The sequence below is a fragment of the Passer montanus genome, unplaced genomic scaffold (genome assembly GCF_014805655.1).
Source record: "Passer montanus isolate IOZ18808 unplaced genomic scaffold, ASM1480565v1 scaffold163, whole genome shotgun sequence".
NCBI lineage: Eukaryota > Metazoa > Chordata > Aves > Passeriformes > Passeridae > Passer > Passer montanus.
In genome coordinates, this window is record NW_024363494.1 from 307226 (window position 1) to 329023 (window position 21798).

At 47.1% G+C, this 21798-nt stretch overlaps 3 protein-coding genes across 5 annotated transcripts; 1 reads left to right on the top strand and 2 right to left on the bottom strand.

Annotated features, from left to right (window-relative positions):
• Nucleotides 1-3733: 3733 nt before the first annotated feature.
• LOC120499572 (olfactory receptor 4Q2-like) lies at nucleotides 3734-4866 on the bottom strand. The gene has a single exon (XM_039703430.1). It carries the CDS (start codon nucleotides 4658-4660, stop codon nucleotides 3734-3736), a length of 927 nt encoding a protein of 308 aa, XP_039559364.1. The 5' UTR covers nucleotides 4661-4866.
• A 2829-nt stretch (nucleotides 4867-7695) lies between these two features.
• On the bottom strand, nucleotides 7696-9475 carry LOC120499601 (olfactory receptor 4S2-like). The gene is given in 7 exon segments (XM_039703490.1): nucleotides 7696-7916; nucleotides 7919-8059; nucleotides 8062-8124; nucleotides 8127-8210; nucleotides 8213-8242; nucleotides 8245-8656; nucleotides 9443-9475. Coding segments are annotated over 7 exon segments (984 nt in total).
• Nucleotides 9476-12593: 3118 nt separating this feature from the next.
• LOC120499570 (proto-oncogene Mas-like) lies at nucleotides 12594-16579 on the top strand. Of its 3 annotated transcripts, none has more exons than XM_039703426.1 (2): nucleotides 12594-12695; nucleotides 15243-16579. In XM_039703426.1, the coding sequence occupies exon 2, from the start codon at nucleotides 15259-15261 to the stop codon at nucleotides 16213-16215; it is 957 nt and encodes a 318-aa protein (XP_039559360.1). In that variant the 5' UTR covers nucleotides 12594-12695; nucleotides 15243-15258; the 3' UTR covers nucleotides 16216-16579. The 3 variants fall into 3 exon arrangements, with proteins under 3 accessions (XP_039559360.1, XP_039559361.1, XP_039559362.1); XM_039703427.1 differs by having other exon boundaries at nucleotides 12605-12680; XM_039703428.1 differs by lacking the exon at nucleotides 12594-12695 and adding an exon at nucleotides 14346-14419.
• The last annotated feature ends 5219 nt before the right edge of the window (nucleotides 16580-21798 follow it).

The following is a 21798-nucleotide window of genomic DNA, read 5'->3' on the forward strand; positions in this document are numbered from 1 at the left end:
TTTTGGATGTTCCCTTAATTGCGTGTATGAGGGGTTTTTCAGATCATTGCCAAAAGGGGCTGGAAATCTAAGGAATCAAAATTACCAGCACTACTTTGAAGAGCTAACAAAACATTCCCCCCTGGTCCCATTAAGCATCCATGTGTGATTTATGGGAGTGCCACTCCCCATGTGATGTCCAGGATTGGGAGCAGGCCTGTTCCCATTCCAGCAATACCTGGCCATAAATTCTGCACTGTTCACATGAAGGACTCTTGCTGTCCATCATTCTTCCAGCCTGTTTGCTGTGTATGCAAACTCCTGGAAAATTAAAAGATTCCCCATCTTACACAGGCAAACAGTGATAGGACAAGAGAGAATGGTTTTAAACTAAAAGATAAGGGATTTAGATTGGATATTAGGAAGAAATTCTTCCCTGTGAGGGTGCTGAGGCCCTGGCACAGGGTGCCCAGGGAAGCTGTGGCTGCCCCATCCCTGGCAGTGTCCAAGGCCAGGCTGGATGGGGCTTGGAGCAGCCTGGGATAGTGGCAGGTGTCCCTGCCCATGGCAGGGGGTGGAACAATGTGAACTTTAAGATCCATTTCAACCCAAACCATTCCAGGACTGGAATTTTTCAAGGGTCACACAGCACAGGCCTGTCCTGCCATGGGAGTGCAGAGCTGTGGTTGGAATAAATCCCCATGGCTCAGCCCTTTCCCTGTGTGCTGCAGCTAGCCCAAGGACCATTAGGCATCACACTTATTACAGAGTTTTGCAATTACACAATTATTACGGAATTTTGTTATAAACCCAGATGCCAGAGATACAGCAAAAAGTTCAATCCCTCACCTCTCCCTTCCAAGCCAAATAATTCTGTGATTCTGATCCCCTCATAAATCTTAAATGTTTCTTTTGGGGTGGGATGCATTGGCCTCATCAAGGTGCCAGTCACTCAAGCTCTCAGCTCCACATCTAAGTTGCTTATTTGCAGGGATAATCTTAGCTGGGTTATTTAGAAGTAGAAACAAAGGGTAGTTTTTGAGATAAGTATTCTGCCTTGAGGTAAATACATAAAAATTATATTGCATTATATTTTATTATAAAAATTCATTTTAAAAACCCTCAAAACAAACAACAACAAAAATATCTCTACTTGCAAAATCCAGATGTGCACTAATAGATGACATGCTGGATTAGACCCCTCTTGTCCATTCCTCCCTGCCATCCCCACTGTAATACAACCAAAGTGATTTGATTTTTGTCCACTTCTGGGACTACCCAGCTTTGTCACTGTTTGAGATTTCCATCTAGGAATGCTTGTGATAAGCCCAGACTGATTAGAGTCTGTTGAAAATGCTCCCTTTTCTCTGATGTCCATTTGTGTTTCAGTCTCATAGTCTTTAAATAAAATTGATTAGCCTGGGATCTCTTCAGGCTTCTTGGGATTTAACAAAACCATTCTAGAGAGCCTGCCAGTTCTCAAAGGATTTTGTTTCCTTTGAGGCCATTTTCCACTGTCCTCTAGGTGAAGGCAATAAATCTGAGGATGAGCTCATAGAGCTGATAATTTCCATGAGAGAAAGAACTCAGTATTTTAATGGTGCGCAGTGGAGCCAATTTACACACAGGGACAAACTCAGCTGCCAAAGCTGCACCTTTGCAATTTCTCGGGCACCAACTTTTTAACAGCATCTTCTGAGGCCTTGTTAAAGTCATCCCAAGATGTTTCCAGGGGAGAAAAATCAATTATATTAAATTGTTTGTCTTCATACAATGGTTTGGGTTAGAAGGGACTTTCAAGCTCATCCCATTCCAACCCCCTGCAATGGGCAGGGACATATTCCACTGGATCAGGGTGCTCCAAGCCCCATGTATTGATATCCCCACTCTCAAAAATATGAAATTTTTATTTATTTTATCAAAATTGGAGCAATTATTTCAAATCAGTTCACTGTTGATGCCAATTTATACCTGGTGAACAAATTGACACCCACAAAATAAGTGGACCATAGCTCCAGTGTGCCTTGCATTGATTTATAAATAAAATATTTATACAAGCTTTATTGGAATGTTAAAAAATTATCACACTCATGCATTTTTTCCTCAACTGAAATTTACCCTAATTGACCTAAAGAACATTTTCATTTTTCAACATTTTTCTCTAATACTAAAAAAAAAGCTCCCTTCTAGCCCAAGCCATTCTGTGATGATCCTGAGTGGAAATTCACAATGAAAAAGAAATCTTATTTTCACAAGGATGGGAGATGTTTGGAAATCTCTTTTAACCAGGAAGATCAATGACTCACTGATGCTTCTGATCCTCCTCTTCCCACAGTGTGGGAGTGAGGCCTAATTTAAGACAGTGAGGAGAGACAGGCAAAGTGGAAATCCTTTCACTTCCTGTGCATCAATTTAGATTGGATATTGGGAAAAATTCCTTCATGGGAAGGGTTTTCCAGCCCTGGAACAGGCTGCCCAGGGCAGTGGTAGAGTCACTAACCCTGAAGGAATCTAAAAGCTCTGTGGATGTGGCACTTGGAGACATGGATTAGTGGTGGCCATTGGTTAGTGGTGGCCTGAGTAGCCCTACGGAATGGTTGGACTTGATGATCTTAGAGGGCTTTTCCCACCTCAGTAATTCCATGATTTTATTGATGAATCCAATCCTAAACCATTCTAACACAAAGAATTTGATGGTCTTCCTCTCATGACAACCACTGAATTTCTATCCCTGATGGATTTGGTGATGTAACTGCTGCCCTCACAGAGGCAGTTTGGGTTGGAAGGAACCTTATAGACAATCCCATTCCACACCCCTGCCATGGGCAGGGACACCTTCCGCTATCCCTGATATCCCACATTGCTCCAAGCCCCATCCAAGCTGGTCTGGAACACTTCTAGGGACAGGGCAGCCATGGGAAACCCATGCCAGACCACCACAAGGAAGAATTTCTTCCCAATATCCCATCCAAACCCACTCTGTGTCAGTGTGAAGCCATTCCCTCTGGCCTGGAACACTTCTAGGGACAGTGCAGCCATGGGAAACCGATGCCAGACCACCACAGGAAAGAATTTCTTCCCAATATCCCATCCAAACCCACTCTGTGTCAGTGTGAAGCCATTCCCTTTTGTTCTGCCTCCATGCCCTTGTCTGGAGGCCATCTCCACTCCTCCTCCTTCCTCTATACATTGTGCCTTGTATGATTTTAATAATTCACTTCTGTGAGAGAATTATGACTAACGTGTCCTGCCTCCATGCCCTTGTCCAGAGGCCATCTTCACTCCTCCTCCTTCTATATATTTTGCCTTGTATGATTTTAATAATTCACTTCTGTGAGAGAATTATGACTAAAAATATTCGCATATGTCTAAAGGAAACCCTACAAGCAGAATCTGCGCTGTCTCTGTCTTAAAGTGTTGGTGGGTGGATTTGGGGACACTTAGTGCATGTACCTCTGCCATCTGCTGTCACAGCACAGGAAAATCATGTCAGAGAGGAAGACAAGCCTCACTCTGGATTCATTTATTTATTTGAAAATTATTATCCCACATGAGTGAAAGTGTTTAGGAAGTTTGGGGTTTTCAGCATGGATTTTTAATATTAACAGTAACACGTGTGTAGAAATGCATTTGTACATAATTTGAAGTCTGTGGGCTTTAGCCACTAAGTCATTATTGTGTAGGAGTAGAGTAGGAATGTGTCTCCAGGTGTAACTCTGGGTGTAATTCCAGGGTTCTGCCAACCCAGCCCGTCTCAGAAGGCTCTGCAGCACTTCCAGAGTCTCCACATGGATTCCTTCACCTCGCTGCTCCTCAGGGTGTAGATGAGAGGGTTCATCATGGGTGAGAAGATCGTGTAGATGACAGAGACATACTTGCTGGTGAGAAAGGTCCCAGCAGGCCGCAGATAAGTGAAGATGCAGGCCGTGAAGAGCAGGGTGACGGCCATCACGTGTGAGGCACACGTGGACAACGCCTTCCAGTTCCCCTGGGAGACGCGGGCCCGGACCTTGGCCAGGATGAGCGCGTAGGAGGCCACCAGCACCAGGAAGCAGCCCAGGGATATGAGGCCGCTGTTGGAGGCCATGAGCCACTCGGTGAGGGCGGTGTCAGCGCAGGCCAGGCGGACGACGGGCGGCACGTCACAGAAGTAGCTGTGGATGGTGTTGGGGCCGCAGAAGGGCAGCTGGAGCACGAGCACAGTCTGGACAGTGGAGTGGATAAAGCCCCCGGCCCAGCAGGCAGCGACCAGCGCCCAGCAGGCCCCGCGGGCCATGATGGCCGTGTAGTGCAGGGGCCTGCAGATGGCCGTGTAGCGGTCGAACGCCATCACCGTCAGGAGGAACATCTCCGAGGAACCCACAAAGTGCAGGAAAAACAGCTGGGCCATGCAGCCCTCAAAGGCAATGGCCTTGTGCCCTGAGAGCAGGGCCACCAGCACCCTGGGGATGGTGACAGAGGTGTAGCAGATATCGATGAAGGACAGATTGCAGAGGAAGAAGTACATGGGTGAGGAGAGCTTGGGGTCAGTCCTGACTGTCACAATGATGAGGAGATTGCCCAGCAGGACCATGGTGTAGGCCAGGAGGAAGAGGGTGAAGAAGAGGAGTTGCAGCTCCTGCCTGTCAGAAAGCCCCAGGAGGATGAATTCAGTCACCCAGGAGGAGTTGTCCTGTGCCATTGCTGCAGCTCAGGCTGCCATGGCACTGGTGGGGAGGTGGCCAGGAAGGGAAAGGAATGTGCTACAGCTCCAAGGCTTGTGGATAGTGTGAGCAGGATGCATTTGCTTCTGCAAAAAGCATAGTGTCATGTCACAAATGACAAAAAACAGAGTTTGCACTTTCTCCCTCTTCTGCCCCTATTCAGGTCTCTGGCCCGCCCCTCCACATTGACCTTCTCCCCTGAACTCACTCTGACTACTATTTTCCTGCATCATGGTTGGTGTGCTCACATTCTGTCAGGGAGAAATCACAGAATTATGGAATTGTTAAAGTTGGAAAAGCCCCCATTGAGCCCAGTTCTCCCCCCAGCACTGCCAAGCCCTCCACTAAACCATGTCCCCAAGTGCTACATACTGCTTTTAAATCCCTTCAGGAATGGTGATTCCAGCACATCCTGCTCTCAGATAACAAGAGCCATTAATGCTGGAAAAATGCTGTGCTGTCCTTTTACCTGCTGGAAATTTGAAGTGACTACAAGCAAATGCTGCTATTCTCAAGCATGAGCTGTTCCATGTTCTCATCCTAATGACACTCCTCTAAAGTGAGGAAAGAGCTCTCCAGTTAGCTTATCCACTCTGGAACTGGGAATACATGCACAGAAACCGGGTCTGGGAAGTTCCTCACTGGAGAAATTGGGGTTTCTAACACAGCAGAAGCTGCAAAACTCTGCATGGCTTCTTCACCTCTATATTTTTTAAATGAATTTTTAAAAGTTTTTCAGTAGATACACTCACTTTGTAGGTTAAAATGGGACCAGCAGAGGAATGCACGTGTCCATTTAAAATCCCTCCAGGAAATTCCTTTGCTGCTCATTTCTGCCGAGGAGTTTATAACTCAGCAAGCAGGAGGCTACAAGTAAGAAACCAGATGTCTATGATGCTAATGGCATTGAAAAAAGCTGCCTTAAAAGATCGAAAAGGCCAAATCATTAGACATTAACAGGACACACACATTGTCCTCTGGTATGAATATCCACTGTGTTTCTTCTGCTGTCTTTTTGCCACAATTTTAGTTTAAATCCAATGCTTCCCTGAAGGAGTTACAGTGAAAGCCAAGCCAGAATATGTCACTGACGTGTAATAACAAGCTCTGATTATTTAGCTGAGAAGGGTGGTAGAAATAATACCCATGTCCTGGCTGTGGTGTGGAACACCCCACAAATACACCTGCAGTGACACTGGGGTCGTGAACAAAATGTTGCTGCTTTACTGACAAACACCTCCAAGTCCCCCTTACAGCATTCCCATGCAGAACACCAGGATCACTAGAGTGTGATATGCCTGAAAGTGCTCAGGACCAAGCTGGACAGGGCTTTGAGCAACCTGGTCAATGGACCTGCCCGTGGCAGGGGGTCAGAACAAGATGAGCCTTCCAACCCAAACCATTCTGGGATTCTAAACCTGTAACTGATTTTTAATTTTTAATTCTAAATCTGTAACTGATTTTAAATTATTTTTTTCTAAGTCATAAAATAGACCTCCCAAAAGTCACTCACCAGCAATGCTGCTTTGCAAAGGTAGGATTTCAGTGGGGCCTGAGCAAAACAAAGGAACAATCCCAGAACACTTCCACAGAGCTCACTTGTTGTCGCTCCTCTGACGACCTCCCCAAACCACTTCAGGAGGTTCCATCAGAACCTCTCAGTTCCATTAGAAATTCTCTGCAAGGTGCTGCTGAGAAGTTGTGATAGCAGCTCTGTATCTCTGCCAACTCTAAGCCCTGAAAAGAACAGCCCAACCTTCTGTATTTCCCATTATGATAAAAAAAAAAAAAAAAAAAACCAAAAAACCCAACAACCTCCAGGAGCATCTTCAAGCACAATTATTTCTGTAGCAGAAATAGTTCAAGTAAATCACACAACAGAAGCACAAGGCTGTCAGGAGTAATGAGATCCCAGAGGCAAAGGGAGTTTTGTCAGAAATCATCAGTGGGCAAGGAGCTAAAATTGTTCCTTGGGTAGTTATTAGTGTAATCCTTGGAGAGAGACATCAGAGTAAAGGTGTCTCTTACATAGGACATTTATATAAATTAATGTAAATGGATACAAATTTTGCTTTCTGTCCTAAGCCAGTATTTCTCACCTACAATCTTATTTCTTACTAACTTACACATTGACAGCACAAAGCAAAAATATCACTGGTGTTATCTCTTAGACATCTGACTTACAACTTTAAAACAAGAAGTAATTCAGGAAATCACTTCAAAAATGCACAGAAGTTTGTGGTGAGCCTTCCTTGCTCAGCAGGTATTTTTACTGACACTGTAAAGCACAGAAGCAACTTCTGAGCTCAAATATGAAATTCTTGTAAGAATTCTTTGCAAAGTATAGAGGAGCCTGACACTCTTTCCAGTGACACCTTCCATAAGCTATGGGTGAATATTTTCTCAGCAGCACCCAGAAGAGAGATCTCTAAAAAAACCCTACTGTTGCTCACCTCCAAAACATTTAAAAATACATTTATTTTATTTAGTGCTGTCTTGGGCAGAGATGGGTGAAGTAGATAGAATTATAGAATATTTATGGAATTGCAGAATAGCTGTTTGGGCTGGAAGGTACTTTAAAGACCATTTCATTCCAACTCCCTGCCATGGGCAGGGACACCTTTCACCAGACAAGGTTGCTCCAGGCCCCATCCAGCCTGACCTGGAACAGGGCAGAAAAGATTTGCTGAAGTGGGAGAGGAAGGGGAGAAGTTTCCCCTCCTGTTCCTTCATCAGCAAAACACCCAACTAACTCTTACTATTTATTTGGGTTTTCTTTTTGTTTCTTATGGGGTGTTCTACCTGGACAATATTTTCAGTATTTTTAACTGTATTTAAGCACTGATGTTGCAGCTGCTCAGGAGACCTTGGTGTGGGCCTGTGCTCATTGACAAGGAATAGGAAGGGAATGCCAGAGTTCCAAATGTCTTTCCCATGATACAAAGAACTTTCAGTGCCTTCCTAGTTACAGCAGAGCCAACAGGATCTTCGAAAGGCCCATTTTGGGTCATTGTCACAGAAGAAATTTCAGCAAAACATGCTTGATTTTCTCTGATCCTTTGGGAACATGACCACAGCCCCACCCCTTCCCATTTCTGCTTCCCCCTTCCCTCCTGCACAGTTTCCTCATGGCTCCCTTCACCTCCCCATCCCGCAGGGGGTAGATGAGGGTGTTGAGCATGGGTGTGATGAGCATGTAGAACATCCTGTCCTTGGACAAGCCACTGGATGGGGGATGTAAACAAAAGTGCTGGGTCCAAGGCACAGGATCACCGCAGTGATGTGGGACCCACACGTGGACAGACCCTTGTGCCACCTTGCCAGTGTTTGGCCCCTCAGGGAAACCAGGATGACCACGCAGGACGTGACCAGGGTGGGAAGCAGCTCAGGGATATGACCCCACTGCTGGCCACCGTGGCCAGGCCCTCGGCACAAGCCAGGGGAGCAGGGGGCGGGCATCACAGAAGTAGTGGGTGACTTTATTGGGGCCACAGAAAGGGAGCAGGGCAGTGGGAAGGGTCTGGAGGGTGAATGCAGGAATCCCCCCACCCAGCAGACCCCACCATGCAGCCGCAGAGGCGGCGGGACGTGAGCGCGGGGTAGTGCAGGGGCCGGCACACGGCCATGGCTGTCAGGATGAAAACCTCTGTGCAGCCAAAAAAATGAAGCCCCAAGAGCTGCCCTATGCAAACTGCAAAGGAGATGGTGTTGTTTTCCACCAGGAAGCCAGAAGTCATTTGGGGAGCTGCAACAGAGGAGTAACAAACATCTACAAAGGAAAAGTGGCAGAGGAAGAAGTACATGGGGGAGTTCAGGCACCGGCTGCTTGTCACAGTGAGAACGGTGAGATTTCTTGCCACTGTGAACATATAGAAAAGCAGGAACACCACAAAATATATTTTCTGCACCCCTTGGTTCTCTGAGAGGCCCAGGAGGATGAATTCCTTCATGCTGCTGGAGTGTTCTGTGCCAATCTAGTGGGCAATGTGCAGTATAGAGCCTGGAAATGTGGAAAGTTAGACAAAATGATTAATCAGTTTTTTCATTCTTAAAAATTCTTTATCAGAAGTACATTCTCTCTTAGAAATACATAGGATTAGAATTAAGTTTATCAAGTTCTTTTAAAATTTATTTTGTTTTTTTTATTTGGTTTTTTGTTGTTCTTCCCCCTCTACATATTTAATTTGCCTTGTATGAGACACAGCCATAGAATCATAGACTTCTGGAGTCATTTGGGTTGCAAGGGACTTTAGAGACCATCTAGTTCCAACCCCACTTCCATGGGCAGGGATGCCACGCACTGGATCCCTTTGGGATTGGATCCATCTGATCCAGGCTCCTATTTTTTTTTTATTTTAAAATAGAGCAAAATCAGAAACTCCTGTAGAGGCAAAAAGCTGATCAAGCACCCACAGGAAATGCTGAAATGTAGAAAAACCAAAATTGCTCTCCAACTTGAAAAAGTGAAGCCTAAAGAGGAAGTTGGGAAAGTTTGTGACTTCTCCTGTGCTTGCAGTTTTACTGACAGGAGGTAAAACATACTCAAGAAAGGGGTTAAAAGGGAGGTCTTACCTCTAAAATAATATTTTCAGTCACTGACTAGAGGTACATGATATAGTGCAATCAGTTGGAATAGGAAATAAATACAATGTGGACTGTTATAATTTAAAAAACAAAAAGGATAAGGATTGTACCACCCTCTTATTGCAAAGGTTTCCCCCTAAAATCTCAGGTGGTTAATTGAAGAAGAATTCAATAACCTGATTTGGGACTGCAAAACCAGTTGTGCGCATGGTTAGAGCCAAAGAGAGACAGAGATAGTTGAGAACTTCAGGGGAAATTTCTTTTTGCATTTTCACCTTTGTCAAGAGGAAGGGGGGGGAAAGAGGAAAGGAAATCAGGAGAAGGAAAGAAAAGAGGAAAGTGAAAGATCCTGGAAAACTTACCTTCTCTGTGTTTGGAGATCTAATTTTTGTATAAGAGCTGTGAGGTTTTATGTCCCCAACATCTCCCTTTCCTGGTAGAGGCTTTAAAGAACATAGAACAGCTTCTGAAAAGCTTCCAACACTTGCTTAGGAGATGCCTTTTTTAATCCCACCTCATTTAATTCCTTGCTTTCCTTTATCACCCAGTGTGCCCTGGCTTTTCCTGCCCATGTTAGAGCTGCTTGGAGGGAGCATGGGCACTGAAGGGTGCACAGACAGCCCAGCATGCAGAGAGAAAAAAACTGTTTGAGTAACTTTCCTCAAATCTCTCCAAGGAAATCTCCCTCCTCCAGGGCTGAATTCCCTGTTTACAGACACCTACTCCACCCTCTCCAAGGAAATCTCCCAGCTCAAGGGCTCTTGGGGCAGGAGGAGAGAAGTGTGAATGCTCAGCGTGGGAAGGAGAAGAAATTAATCCCATCCTGCCAGGGGAAGTTTAGGTTGGATTTTAGGAAAAATTTCTTCACTCACAGGGTGGTGCAGCCCTGGCACAGTTTACCAAGAGCAGTGGTGCAGTCACCATCAGTCTGGAGGGATTTAAAACCTGTGGATGTGGCACTTGGGGACACACATTACTGGTGGCACTGCTGGGGAATGGTTGGACTCGATGACCTTGGAGGGTTTCTCCAACCTTAGCAATTCAATGTTTCTTGGAAGTAACAGCCAATAGATCAGCTGAATATTAAATTGGACAAGCATGTGGTGTGCCTGGTCAAGTTAACATTCCCAGACTCTGACATTAATCCATGCTTTGTGTGTTTCCCAAACCTTAGGTCCACAGCTTAGGCTTTATGGCACTGTGAGTAATAATAAAATTGTGAGGATTTTTTAAATCATTGTGTATCCCAAAAAAACTCCACAAGCCCTCATGAAAAAAAGAAAAATAATCTGAAAGGTTTCTAGTAGTAAGTAGAAGAGAGACAGAGGGTGGCTTGGGTCACTTCTGGATGACCCTTCAAGTCTGTGTTTTCCATGAAATTTGATCACTGGTAACCCAGGGAATAAAGCCTTTTGCAAGAACTTGCAATGTTTCAGCAAACGTCAGTGAAGTAGATTAAGTAAAAAAAAAATCCTTATTTTACAAATTGGGAAACTAAGGGAGGGGAGGAAGTCAGCTCTTGTACATCTGTGGAAGTCAGCTGAGTTGAGCCTTTGCCACTCCAGGCTTTCCTCTGGAAATAAATGGATCTAGTCACCCAATCAGTAAGGGGAAATGGCTTTAAATGACAGAAGGTGGGTTTAGATGGGATATTGGGAATAAATTCTTCCCTGTGAGGGTGCTGAGGCCCTGGCACAGGGTGCCCAGAGAAGCTGTGGCTGCCCCATCCCTGGAAGTGTTCCAGGACAGTTTGGAGCAGCCTGGGATAGTGGAAGGTGTCCCTGCCCATGCCTGGGGGTGGAACTGGATGAGCTTTAAAGTCCCTTCCCACCCAAACCATACCAGAATTTGATGAATTTGTGTATTACTGCAGCTCCAACTCATCACTGCTCTGAAGCGTACTGTGTATTTTCAGCTTGAGATTTAGGTGCATCAATAAATAGTTTCATCCACTGCCCATCCCTCTGTTTTGCTGACATTTACTGAAATTCAGAATGTCCCAATAACAACAAAGGCATTTTGAATGTCTCCCAACATGGAATGCTAGCAATTCATGCAGAGAAAATTGAAATACTCAAATTAATGAGGAGATTAAATAGTGCTCTGGATAAAAATAGTATTTTAATTTAAATATCATTTTATGCCATAGCCTGAAGTCCTGGCCAGGTTAATGAGGGTTGCCAGTAACCACTGTAGGAAATAGGATTGGGTAAGAAAGTAAAAACAGTCTTAAAATCTTTGGGAAAGGAAGAGGAAGAACAGATGACAACAGAAGCTGAAGATGTACAAACGCATTTCTGACCTGCTAAGCAAATTTGGGCTGGATCTGCCCGTTCCTGTGCTCACTGACACACATGGCAGCCATTTGGGTGGCCACAGGTCACACTCCTGTCCCTTTACTTCCCTGGCACAAGGGACTGAGGGACAAAACAGTTCCCTGTAAGGATGTCAGGAAAGGAGAAATGTGTTTTCTCTGTTTCCACACCCTTTGGATTGGGGTGGATTATGGACATGGAGTGTGCATGGACAGGATGGGATGTTGTGGGTGGGTAGTGGTGGGTTCTGTCTGTTTAGGAAACACAAGGTGAGGAAGAGCCTGAAGCTCTCTTCAGGGGGAGTTTGTGAAACTGGAAGTGAAAGGCATGGGGCTGGAGGGATTTTGTGAAATCGGAAGTGCCTGAGGTGTTGAAGACTGTGCTGAAAACCTGTGGCGTGTGAAGGTGCACTGAAAGATCTCCTGACCCCAGAGCTCCATGCTGAGGGCAGCACGAGCAGGGTTTGGGCATCTGGAACTGCTGAGGTGGAAGGTTTGGGTGCAAGGTTGGATGAAGCAGTAGACATCCCATAAGGTGCTGGACTGTGCTAGGAGAGGCTGCGGGTCAGAGGAGGACCCACTGTGGTGGTGTGTGTGTGACAAGTGGGGAGGGACAGGAGGGAATGAGAAGTGCTGAGGGAGATTGTGAAACATCCAGCAAAGATGTTATGGGAGAGAACTTAAAATTTCTCTACCTGAGCAGCACTAAAACCTCATCTTCAGGGGCTGTGAAACCAGAGCATCTCAGGGCCTCAAGCAGGACACAACACCAGTGCAAAGTCTGCATGGACAGTTCTTGCAAGAACTCATGGCTGAGGAAGGGAGAAGTAGTAAAAAAATAATGTTTCCGTGACACTGCAAAGAGGGGAGGGGGAAGTGGTTCAAATCTGAGTGATCATGCCCACACAGGGGAGGTATTTCCCCCATGAATGATTGGCTGCCTGGAGGGTCACGCTGAAAACACCATGGCTTTTTAAACAGTGGCTGCCCAGCCCAGCACTGCAGGATGACACAAGGACTCGAGCTGCACCCTACGTCACACCATCCAGGGGACAACATTGCCGGGCACAGGCGCTGAAATTCCCAGGAACGCAAAGAAGGTGAGAAATTCTCAGGTGGGTCTTTGATGTTGCACTCTGATGGTTTGTCAGGCTTTGGGGAAGGGAGGAGAAACAAAAACAATGGAGGAAAAAAAGAGAAAAAATTTACTTCCTTTGCTGGACAGAAATTTGCTGTAGGTCAGGGATTGATGGTATAATTTTCAATATAAGGAAAGCTTCATTCCAGGGACTTTTGTTCCTGTATAAGTGCTCTTGAACTGCTCTAAATGCACCTCTGTAATATAAAAATCATTACTCAGAGACCTGGCATTACAGCAGAAGAACTTTCTGTCCATAGTCTGAGACACCTTTGTGGGGTCAGGGTTGTTCTGCTTCAGGAACTACAGCCAAGATTTGCAGGCAAATCACATGGAGGATGTTTAATCTCAAGGGAGAAAAAGATCACCTGGACTCAGGCTGCTGCTGTTTGAGGAGAGTTTTCACTTATTAGTTACATAAGGAAGTGGAACCATGTCTTGAATGTGTCTTGGAAACAGGAATTCAGTCTTTCCAAGGGAATATGATAAATAAATGAGAATAATGAGTGACTTTTGCAGTGTTCCTCTTCACGGTCTGCAGAAGAGAGGGATTTCATCACTTCTATTACAGCAGAAGGCAAAACTATTGATGTTTTGTCATTTACCCATGGCAGCCATTTCTGTTCCTGGCAGTCTTTATGCACATACAGAACCTTCTAGTGCCTAAAGGTGCTCCAAGACAGCTGGAGAGGGACTTTGGAGAAGGGCCTGGAGTGACAGGGCAAAGGGGAATTGTTTTAAACTGGAAGACGGTAGATTTGAATTAGATCTTGGGAGGAAATTCTTCTCTGTGAGGGTGGTGAGACACAGGTTGCCCAGAGGAGCTGTGGCTGCCTTATTCCTGCAACTGTCTGAGGCCAGGCTGGCAGCGATTTGGAGCAACCTGGTCTGTGGAAGGTGTCCCTGGCTGTGGCAGGAGATTGGAACAAGATGAGCTTTAAGATCCCTCCCAACCCAAACCATTCCATGATTCTATTAGATGATCAATGGCACAAAGCCATTTAACATTGGGAATTATCACCTGTCATTCCTTGGATCCCCAGTGGAGAGAGATGCACCTGTGGAGGCTGCAGTGGGCTCAGACAGAACTTAGGTGACAATAAATGTCCACACTCTCTTCAGATCAAGAGGAAATTTGGTTGCACGGAAGCCAGGAAACCACTTAACCACCAGGCTTTCCTCTGTTCTTGCAGAAGAAAAGCTGCACAAAACTCTTCTGCTAATTTCTGAAAAAAATGTGATCATTTGTGGCCAGCCCTGGAGCAGGCTGTGAGGGAGGAACAGCCTCAGGGCTGCTCTCCACAATGTTCATGTTAGAAGTGCTCAAGGTGCCATAAAAGCTGAGGATGGGATCATCCAGCTCTGCAGTGCCAGAAGTTCCCTGGTTTCAATCAATCCTAAAGGAAATCATAGAATCCTCAAATAATTTGGGCTGAAAGGGACCTTAAAGCCCATCCAGTCCCACCTCCTGCCATGGGCAGGGACACCTTCCACTAGCCCAGGTTGCTCCAAGCCTCATCCTACCTGGCCTTGAAATTCCCTGCACTAAACACTTCTTTTCCCTCTGTCCATGGGGTCAGTGTGCCTGGAGTGCTGGGATGGAACAGCAGTGATTCAGTCTGTCACATTCTGGGTGCTTTTGGAAGTCTGTCTCCATGTGTGCTGCTGCACCACAAAGAGAGAACAGAAGATTCATGCTGGGTCAGTGATTCACATCTTCCCAGAAAACCCCGTCTTTTGTTCCTATCCTCTTTTTAACTTCTCTGCCTTCCATGTCAAATTAACAACTGGTTGGGAGACAGCAGAAGAACCACTGTATTTGATTTCATTAGACCATAAAAAAGGTGTTAAACCCATTTTTTTTCACCCCCAAGATTCTCAATTTCTCTCAGTACCATGGGGAAGGAAACAGTCACTTAACCTATGGAAAAGTTATCAGAGCCACAACTCTCGTGTCCTGTGAGGATGAGATAACCTGTGGTTTCTTACATGTGGTTCTTGCAGCTTCTGAGGGAGAAGCTGAGGGCTCTGCCAGACCAAAATGTTTATTTGTTACTGTACATGGGACCCAGGAGAACCACATCAAATGGCACTTTATTAAAATAGAAATCACTCATCAATATAAAAAACTATCACAGAATTCCAGAGTGCTTTGGGCTGGAAGGGACCTTAAAGATCATCCAGTTCCAGCCCCCTGCAATGGACAGGGACACCTTCCACTATCCCAGGGTGCTCCAGCCTGGCTTTGGACACCTCCACAGATGGGACAGCCACAGTTTCTCTGGCCAACCTGTGCCAGAGCTTCACCACCCTCTCAGGGAAGAATTTATTCCCAATATCCCATCTAAACCCACACTCTGTCAGTGTGAAGCCTTTACCCTTTGTCCTGTTACTCTAGGTTCTTGGTCCCTTCCAAACCAATTTATTTTGAGGTTCCATGAAATCAAGTTCTAGCTACATAGCCCTGGAACAAACCAAGGAAAAGTCACCCTGGAGTTACCACCGCTCCCCTTTCTGCTCCCAGGTCTGAATCACCCATTATGAGACCCTCAACCCCACCAATCATCCTTCCAACCACAGCCATCCATGCTCCTGGGACCAACCAGAGCGGGGCTGTGGGACAACCCGAGCCATCCTACGCTGTCCTCAAGTTCATGGAGAGCTTCTGCCTGCTGAGTGCTGCCTGTGGGATGGTGGGGAACGGCCTGGTCCTGTGGTACCTGGGCTTCCGCATCCGCAGGAACCACTTCACCGTCTATATCCTGAACCTGGCGGCTGCTGACTTCGGGTACCTGCTGTGCATCGCCGTGGAGACCGTGCAGTACCTGATGCAGTTCAACGTGGGCGTGCAGTTCGGGATATTCCTCTTCCTGGATCTCTTCATGTACGGCACGGGCCTGTACCTGCTGACGGCCATCAGCATGGAGCGCTGCCTGTCCGTGCTGTCCCCCATCTGGTGCCGGACGCACCGCCCGAAGCACCTGTCTGCCGTGGTGTCCGGCCTGCTCTGGGCCCTGTCCCTGCTCCTGAACACTCTGGGATATGTTCTGTGCACCGTTCGCCCCTCTCGCAGGGTCTGCCAGCGCCTGCTCATCGCCATCGGAGCCTTGGACTTCCTCGTCTGCGCGCCCCTCATGCTGCTCTTCAGCCTCACCCTCTTCCTGCGGGTCAAGTGCAGCTCCCAGCCCTTCCAAACAGGCCGGCTCTTCACCGTCATCATGCTCACCATCCTCCTCTTCCTCATTTTTGCCGTGCCCCTCAGTGTCCTCATCCTCCTGGACTTCCTGGGCCTCAAGTTCCTGTATTCCCCAGAGATTGGCTTTGTGCTGTCCTGCGTCAACAGCACCCTCAACCCTGTCATTTACTTCCTGGTGGGAAGCTACAGGGATCGCAAATTCAGGCTCACCCTCAGGCTGGCATTCCAGAGGGCCTTCCAAGACTCAGCAGATGACAGAGATGAGCGGGAAACGCGGGACACGATAACCATGTCCTCCTAAAATCCTGCCTGGAATGTCTCGGCAGAACTGAGGAACTCTGAGGTACTGAGGGAAGTTCACCTCACCTGACCCTCAGTACCCTCTTTGTAGATATTTTAGGTCATTATTTTAAGTTCCCATTCTCTTAAGACCCTCTTTGGGTTATTATTTCAAGTGTCCCATATGGCACAGAAGCAGCTGAACCATAGGATTTACCTGACCTGTATTTAGGACACATTAAAATTTCCTGTTTCTTTCCAATGACTACTACATAATATTAATTTGATAAGGCTGAAATGTCTTGGTGTCTGAATTTCATCAAAGAAATCCTGCTCAGGATAAATCCTTGTTATTAATAAACTCATAAATTCTGTGTTGCTTTTCACTCAGATCTCTGAAAATGAAATCGGTACCAACAATCCTCCTGTTGGAAGCAGACATAAAATTCCTGGAAGGAGAATCCATCTATCCCTCTTAACTCAGAACTCCCATCCCATGTCAGAGCACACACACAGTCTTTTGTGGCTCACAGAGCCATTCTGGGCTTCCTAATGTGGGCATTTCAAGCACTGAAAAGATTCACATCCACCAAGTCCATTTCTTCTCTGAACCAGGGATGTTTCCACATCACAGAGCAGAAGGGGGTTTCAACTCCTTCCAACTTGCTTTAAAAATTTATTCACTGAGTTTCATCCTCACTTGTCTTGTATTTCAAAGTGAAATACGTGACTGGAGATTAGTATTTTATATTATTATATTGTTGCATGTTATTTTGATTTCCTCCAGCCCTTGGCAGAGTCTCTGCATTTATCTACACAATGCATTGGGCTGTAATTTCTTACTTTAAAAGGACACATCAGAATCCATGGCTTTAAAATCTCCTTTACCAATAGAAATAAATCAAAGGATAGTGGGAAAAATACAGGAAACAGAACAAGGTAAATAAATACCATTATTTTCAACAAAGTATTCTCTAAACCAAATCCTTTGAAGGGTAAAATGGTATTATTTGTTCTATCAGACTCCCTAACATTTATTCTTTTAACCAAAGTTATTAGAAAAAGTCAATATGGGTAATTTTCTTTGAAAAAACTCACAAATTCATGTCCAAAATATTCCCTTTTTGATATCTCAAATGTTTTTATCATTGGGACAAACAAAACATTTTTGTATTGTTAAAAAGACCAGAATTCTCTTTTTTGTTGTTTTTTTCCCCCCCCAAAGGGATAAAAATAGTATTGAAAGTTGTTGTTTTTGTTGTTACCTGATTTATCAGCTGATAAAAACACACAGAATGTAAACTCAGATAAATAATTTTTTTAAAATTTAAGGCACAGGAAGAACCTTCCAGTCAGTGTCTACTGAAAAAGGACAGAAAAGCCAAATTTATTTCATAACAGCTAATTCCAGATGGTTTTTGGTATAACACTGCTGTGCTTAGGTGAATAACATTTCCTCCAATGACTCCAGAGGGAGCAGGACCGGCTCCCAGCTATTTATGGGGACTTAACACACGGGGATATCCTTCTTCATCTGTCCTGTCCAAGTGAATCCTTTGTCATTCTCAAAATTTATTTTTTACTTTCTCACGTGCTTTCTTTTTTTTTTGTTTGTTTCTTTCCCATTCATTCTCTTGTGTAGTTGTCTTTTTCCTTTGTTGTATTTTTTCTATATTTTTCTCTCATTATCCTCCTTTCTCCATTTCCCCTTTCTCTCTCTTTCTCTTTTTCCTCTCCCTTTTAGCCATATTGCAATTTTCACCCATCTCTTACCCCCTTACACCCAAATCCCACCATGCCCAAGCCAACACCCCTTGCTCTGCCCATTTTTGCAGACTTTGCTTCATCCACAGAGTTTATTCCCAATGGATGTGGCAGCGAGGTACTTCCATGGGGAAGAAACACAGCGGGGGAACTGGACCGAGCCTGGCTGCACGGCTTGGAGTGCCCTTGTTTCCATACTTCAGGCTGTCGCTGAGGTGCCACATGTCCAGAAGTGCCTCACAGAGCTGTCACCTCCACCACAGTGTCCCCAGGGCCGTGGCTCCCCTCGTCGCTCCCGGCTTTCTCCTCAAACACGCTCCGCAGAGCCACTCTGACGGAGCGCTGGAAGCGGCGCCGCCGGCAGCTCCCCACCAGCACGTAAATCACCGGGTTGAGGGTGCAGTTCAGCAGTGCCAGCAAAAAAGAGGGGTGTCCTGGGAATAAACCACCAGAATCAGGGAGATTGAGGAAAACCTCCACGCAGAAAGGGATGGCAAAGGCGAAGAACAGCAGGATGTTGAGCAGGATGGCCACAAAGAGCTTCCCTGGCTGCCGCCTCCGGGAGCCACAGCGCAGCTTGAGGAACAGGAACAGGTTGGAAACCGACATCATGAGGGAAAAAGCCACGGAAATGGCGAGGGCCACACCTGCAAGGACGGTCTCAGAGTCCTCCGTGTAGGTGTAGGTGAGGTAGAGGGAGGAAACAAAAACGCCGGCGAGGGCCCAGAGGGGCAAACACAAAATGCCGATAGTGATGAATAAAAGGAAGCAAAGATGTGCAAAATGCCACTACGGACAGAAAAGCCAACAGAAGCAGGAGGAACAGGAGGAGCAGGGAGAAGTCAGCAACAGCCAGATTTAGGATGTAGACAGTGAAAGGGCTCTGCTTTGTGTGGAAGCCCAGGAACCACAAGACCACCCCATTCCCTGCCAGCCCACAGAGGGAAATCCCCAGGCACACCTCTGCAAAGGCAATCAGGCTGTAGGGAATGCTGGAGCATTCCAATCTGATCATTTCCTCCCAGTCCAGAGCTCCATAAGCGGTGTTGTTCAGGGTGAGGTTTGTTGTGCTGTTCTCCTCCATGGTGAATGATCCTGCTCCCAGCAGCTGCCTGCTCCCTTTCCCACCGCCTCCTAGGGACAGATGGGGAACCAGAGGGAAATAGGGGACATCAGCACTCCCAGCATTTCCCATCTGTCCACACAGCCCCATGCCAGCCCCAGGAAGAACCCCCACCCCTGCAGTGCCCAGGACAGGCTCCCAGCCCTCCAGCCCTGACCCTAGACAGGAATCTCCCACTAGGCCATCCCTGCACTCCTACCTCCAGCAGGAACAGCGCTGACACAGCAGCACGAGGGGAAAGGATTTGGGGATGGCTGCTGGATCCACTGGCTCTGCTTCAGCCTCAGCCCTCGTGCCTGGGTGCAGCCCCTGGCCCAGAGATCACATCCCATGGTCAGAGCTCCCCACACAATCTCCTCACATCAGTGACAGCTTCCCCTCACATGTCCCAGGGACACAGATCTTATCAGGAGGAGGTGGCCATGTCGTTGCCTTCCTCTCCTTCCCCCAGTTCTTAATGAGGCGCTGCTGATCTGTTATGATCCCATTAATGCAGGCACTCCAACTTTCGAATTTTAAACATCATTTACTGGATCTAAAACAATGAAAATGAAAGGACAGCACAGATAGTGTTATGTCCCTTCGGGTGCTGGGAATCCTGGGTCAAACCCTACTCTGGTTAGGGCACATCCTGTCCATGGAAGGAGGACTCCACTATGATCCATTCAGCTACTGCTGGGTTTTCTGAATCCCTCAGAAATTCCAGACCTCATGAGATGCCAACAGAACCCCTGAGCAGCAGCCATGGGGATGAGCACTGTCTTTGTATCCAGTTGCTGTGGGAAATCACTAGTGCCCAGACATGGGACTGCACGAGGGCTTTGCCCACAGCCTCTAACCCCATCCTGTCTAATCCAATCATCAGCCTAATCACCCCTGCTGGGCATGTGTCTCCTCAGAGATTAGCTTTGTGGGGTACATGGTGCTACCAGAGCACTCGTATCTCCAAATGGTTCCTGCCACACAACCTCAGCCTTTCACAGCACAGGGACTGGCATTTTATTGCTTACTTTCTGCCCCTCTTTCATGTGTTTTCCATCTCCTTTGGAGTTGTATCCTGTGCTTGTCATCCCCAGAACTGATGGATGTGTAAATGCACAAGGTCCATGTGCTCTCCAGGCTGTCCAGCCTGGAGCTTCAGAATTTGGAGCTAGAGGAAGACATGAAACAAGGAGAGAACTTAGGCTCAGCATCCATCCATGAGAGGGAGATGGAAAAAGGTGCAACTCCTGGAAGTTTCTCCCAGAAGGAAGTTGGAAAAAGTCTGTGACCACGAGTTACATGTCAGTAAAGACACTGAGCAACTTTTGCTGTTGCATGTCAGCACATCAGTGATTTCTCACTCCTGAAGGTCTCTGGCTCATCTCTCTCACCCCTCTGCCAACCTCCATCCCTGGGAATGATTTATATCCCCTTCTGTATTGATGCATGGACTACCTGGCGCACACAGAGAAAGCCAGAAGCCCCTTGCATGGTGGGATGACAATGGAGAGTGGCAGAGGAAAGGGATGATGTGGCCACCTCCTCCTGATAAGATCTGTGTCCCTGGGACATGTGAGGGGAAGCTGTCACTGATGTGAGGAGATTGTGTGGGGAGCTCTGACCATGGGATGTGATCTCTGGGCCAGGGGCTGCACCCAGGCACGAGGGCTGAGGCTGAAGCAGAGCCAGTGGATCCAGCAGCCATCCCCAAATCCTTTCCCCTCGTGCTGCTGTGTCAGCGCTGTTCCTGCTGGAGGTAGGAGTGCAGGGATGGCCTAGTGGGAGATTCCTGTCTAGGGTCAGGGCTGGAGGGCTGGGAGCCTGTCCTGGGCACTGCAGGGGTGGGGGTTCTTCCTGGGGCTGGCATGGGGCTGTGTGGACAGATGGGAAATGCTGGGAGTGCTGATGTCCCCTATTTCCCTCTGGTTCCCCATCTGTCCCTAGGAGGCGGTGGGAAAGGGAGCAGGCAGCTGCTGGGAGCAGGATCATTCACCATGGAGGAGAACAGCACAACAAACCTCACCCTGAACAACACCGCTTATGGAGCTCTGGACTGGGAGGAAATGATCAGATTGGAATGCTCCAGCATTCCCTACAGCCTGATTGCCTTTGCAGAGGTGTGCCTGGGGATTTCCCTCTGTGGGCTGGCAGGGAATGGGGTGGTCTTGTGGTTCCTGGGCTTCCACACAAAGCAGAGCCCTTTCACTGTCTACATCCTAAATCTGGCTGTTGCTGACTTCTCCCTGCTCCTCCTGTTCCTCCTGCTTCTGTTGGCTTTTCTGTCCGTAGTGGCATTTTGCACATCTTTGCTTCCTTTTATTCATCACTATCGGCATTTTGTGTTTGCCCCTCTGGGCCCTCGCCGGCGTTTTTGTTTCCTCCCTCTACCTCACCTACACCTACACGGAGGACTCTGAGACCGTCCTTGCAGGTGTGGCCCTCGCCATTTCCGTGGCTTTTTCCCTCATGATGTTGGTTTCCAACCTGTTCCTGTTCCTCAAGCTGCGCTGTGGCTCCCGGAGGCGGCAGCCAGGGAAGCTCTTTGTGGCCATCCTGCTCAACATCCTGCTGTTCTTCGCCTTTGCCATCCCTTTCTGCGTGGAGGTTTTCCTCAATCTCCCTGATTCTGGTGGTTTATTCCCAGGACACCCCTCTTTTTTGCTGGCACTGCTGAACTGCACCCTCAACCCGGTGATTTACGTGCTGGTGGGGAGCTGCCGGCGGCGCCGCTTCCAG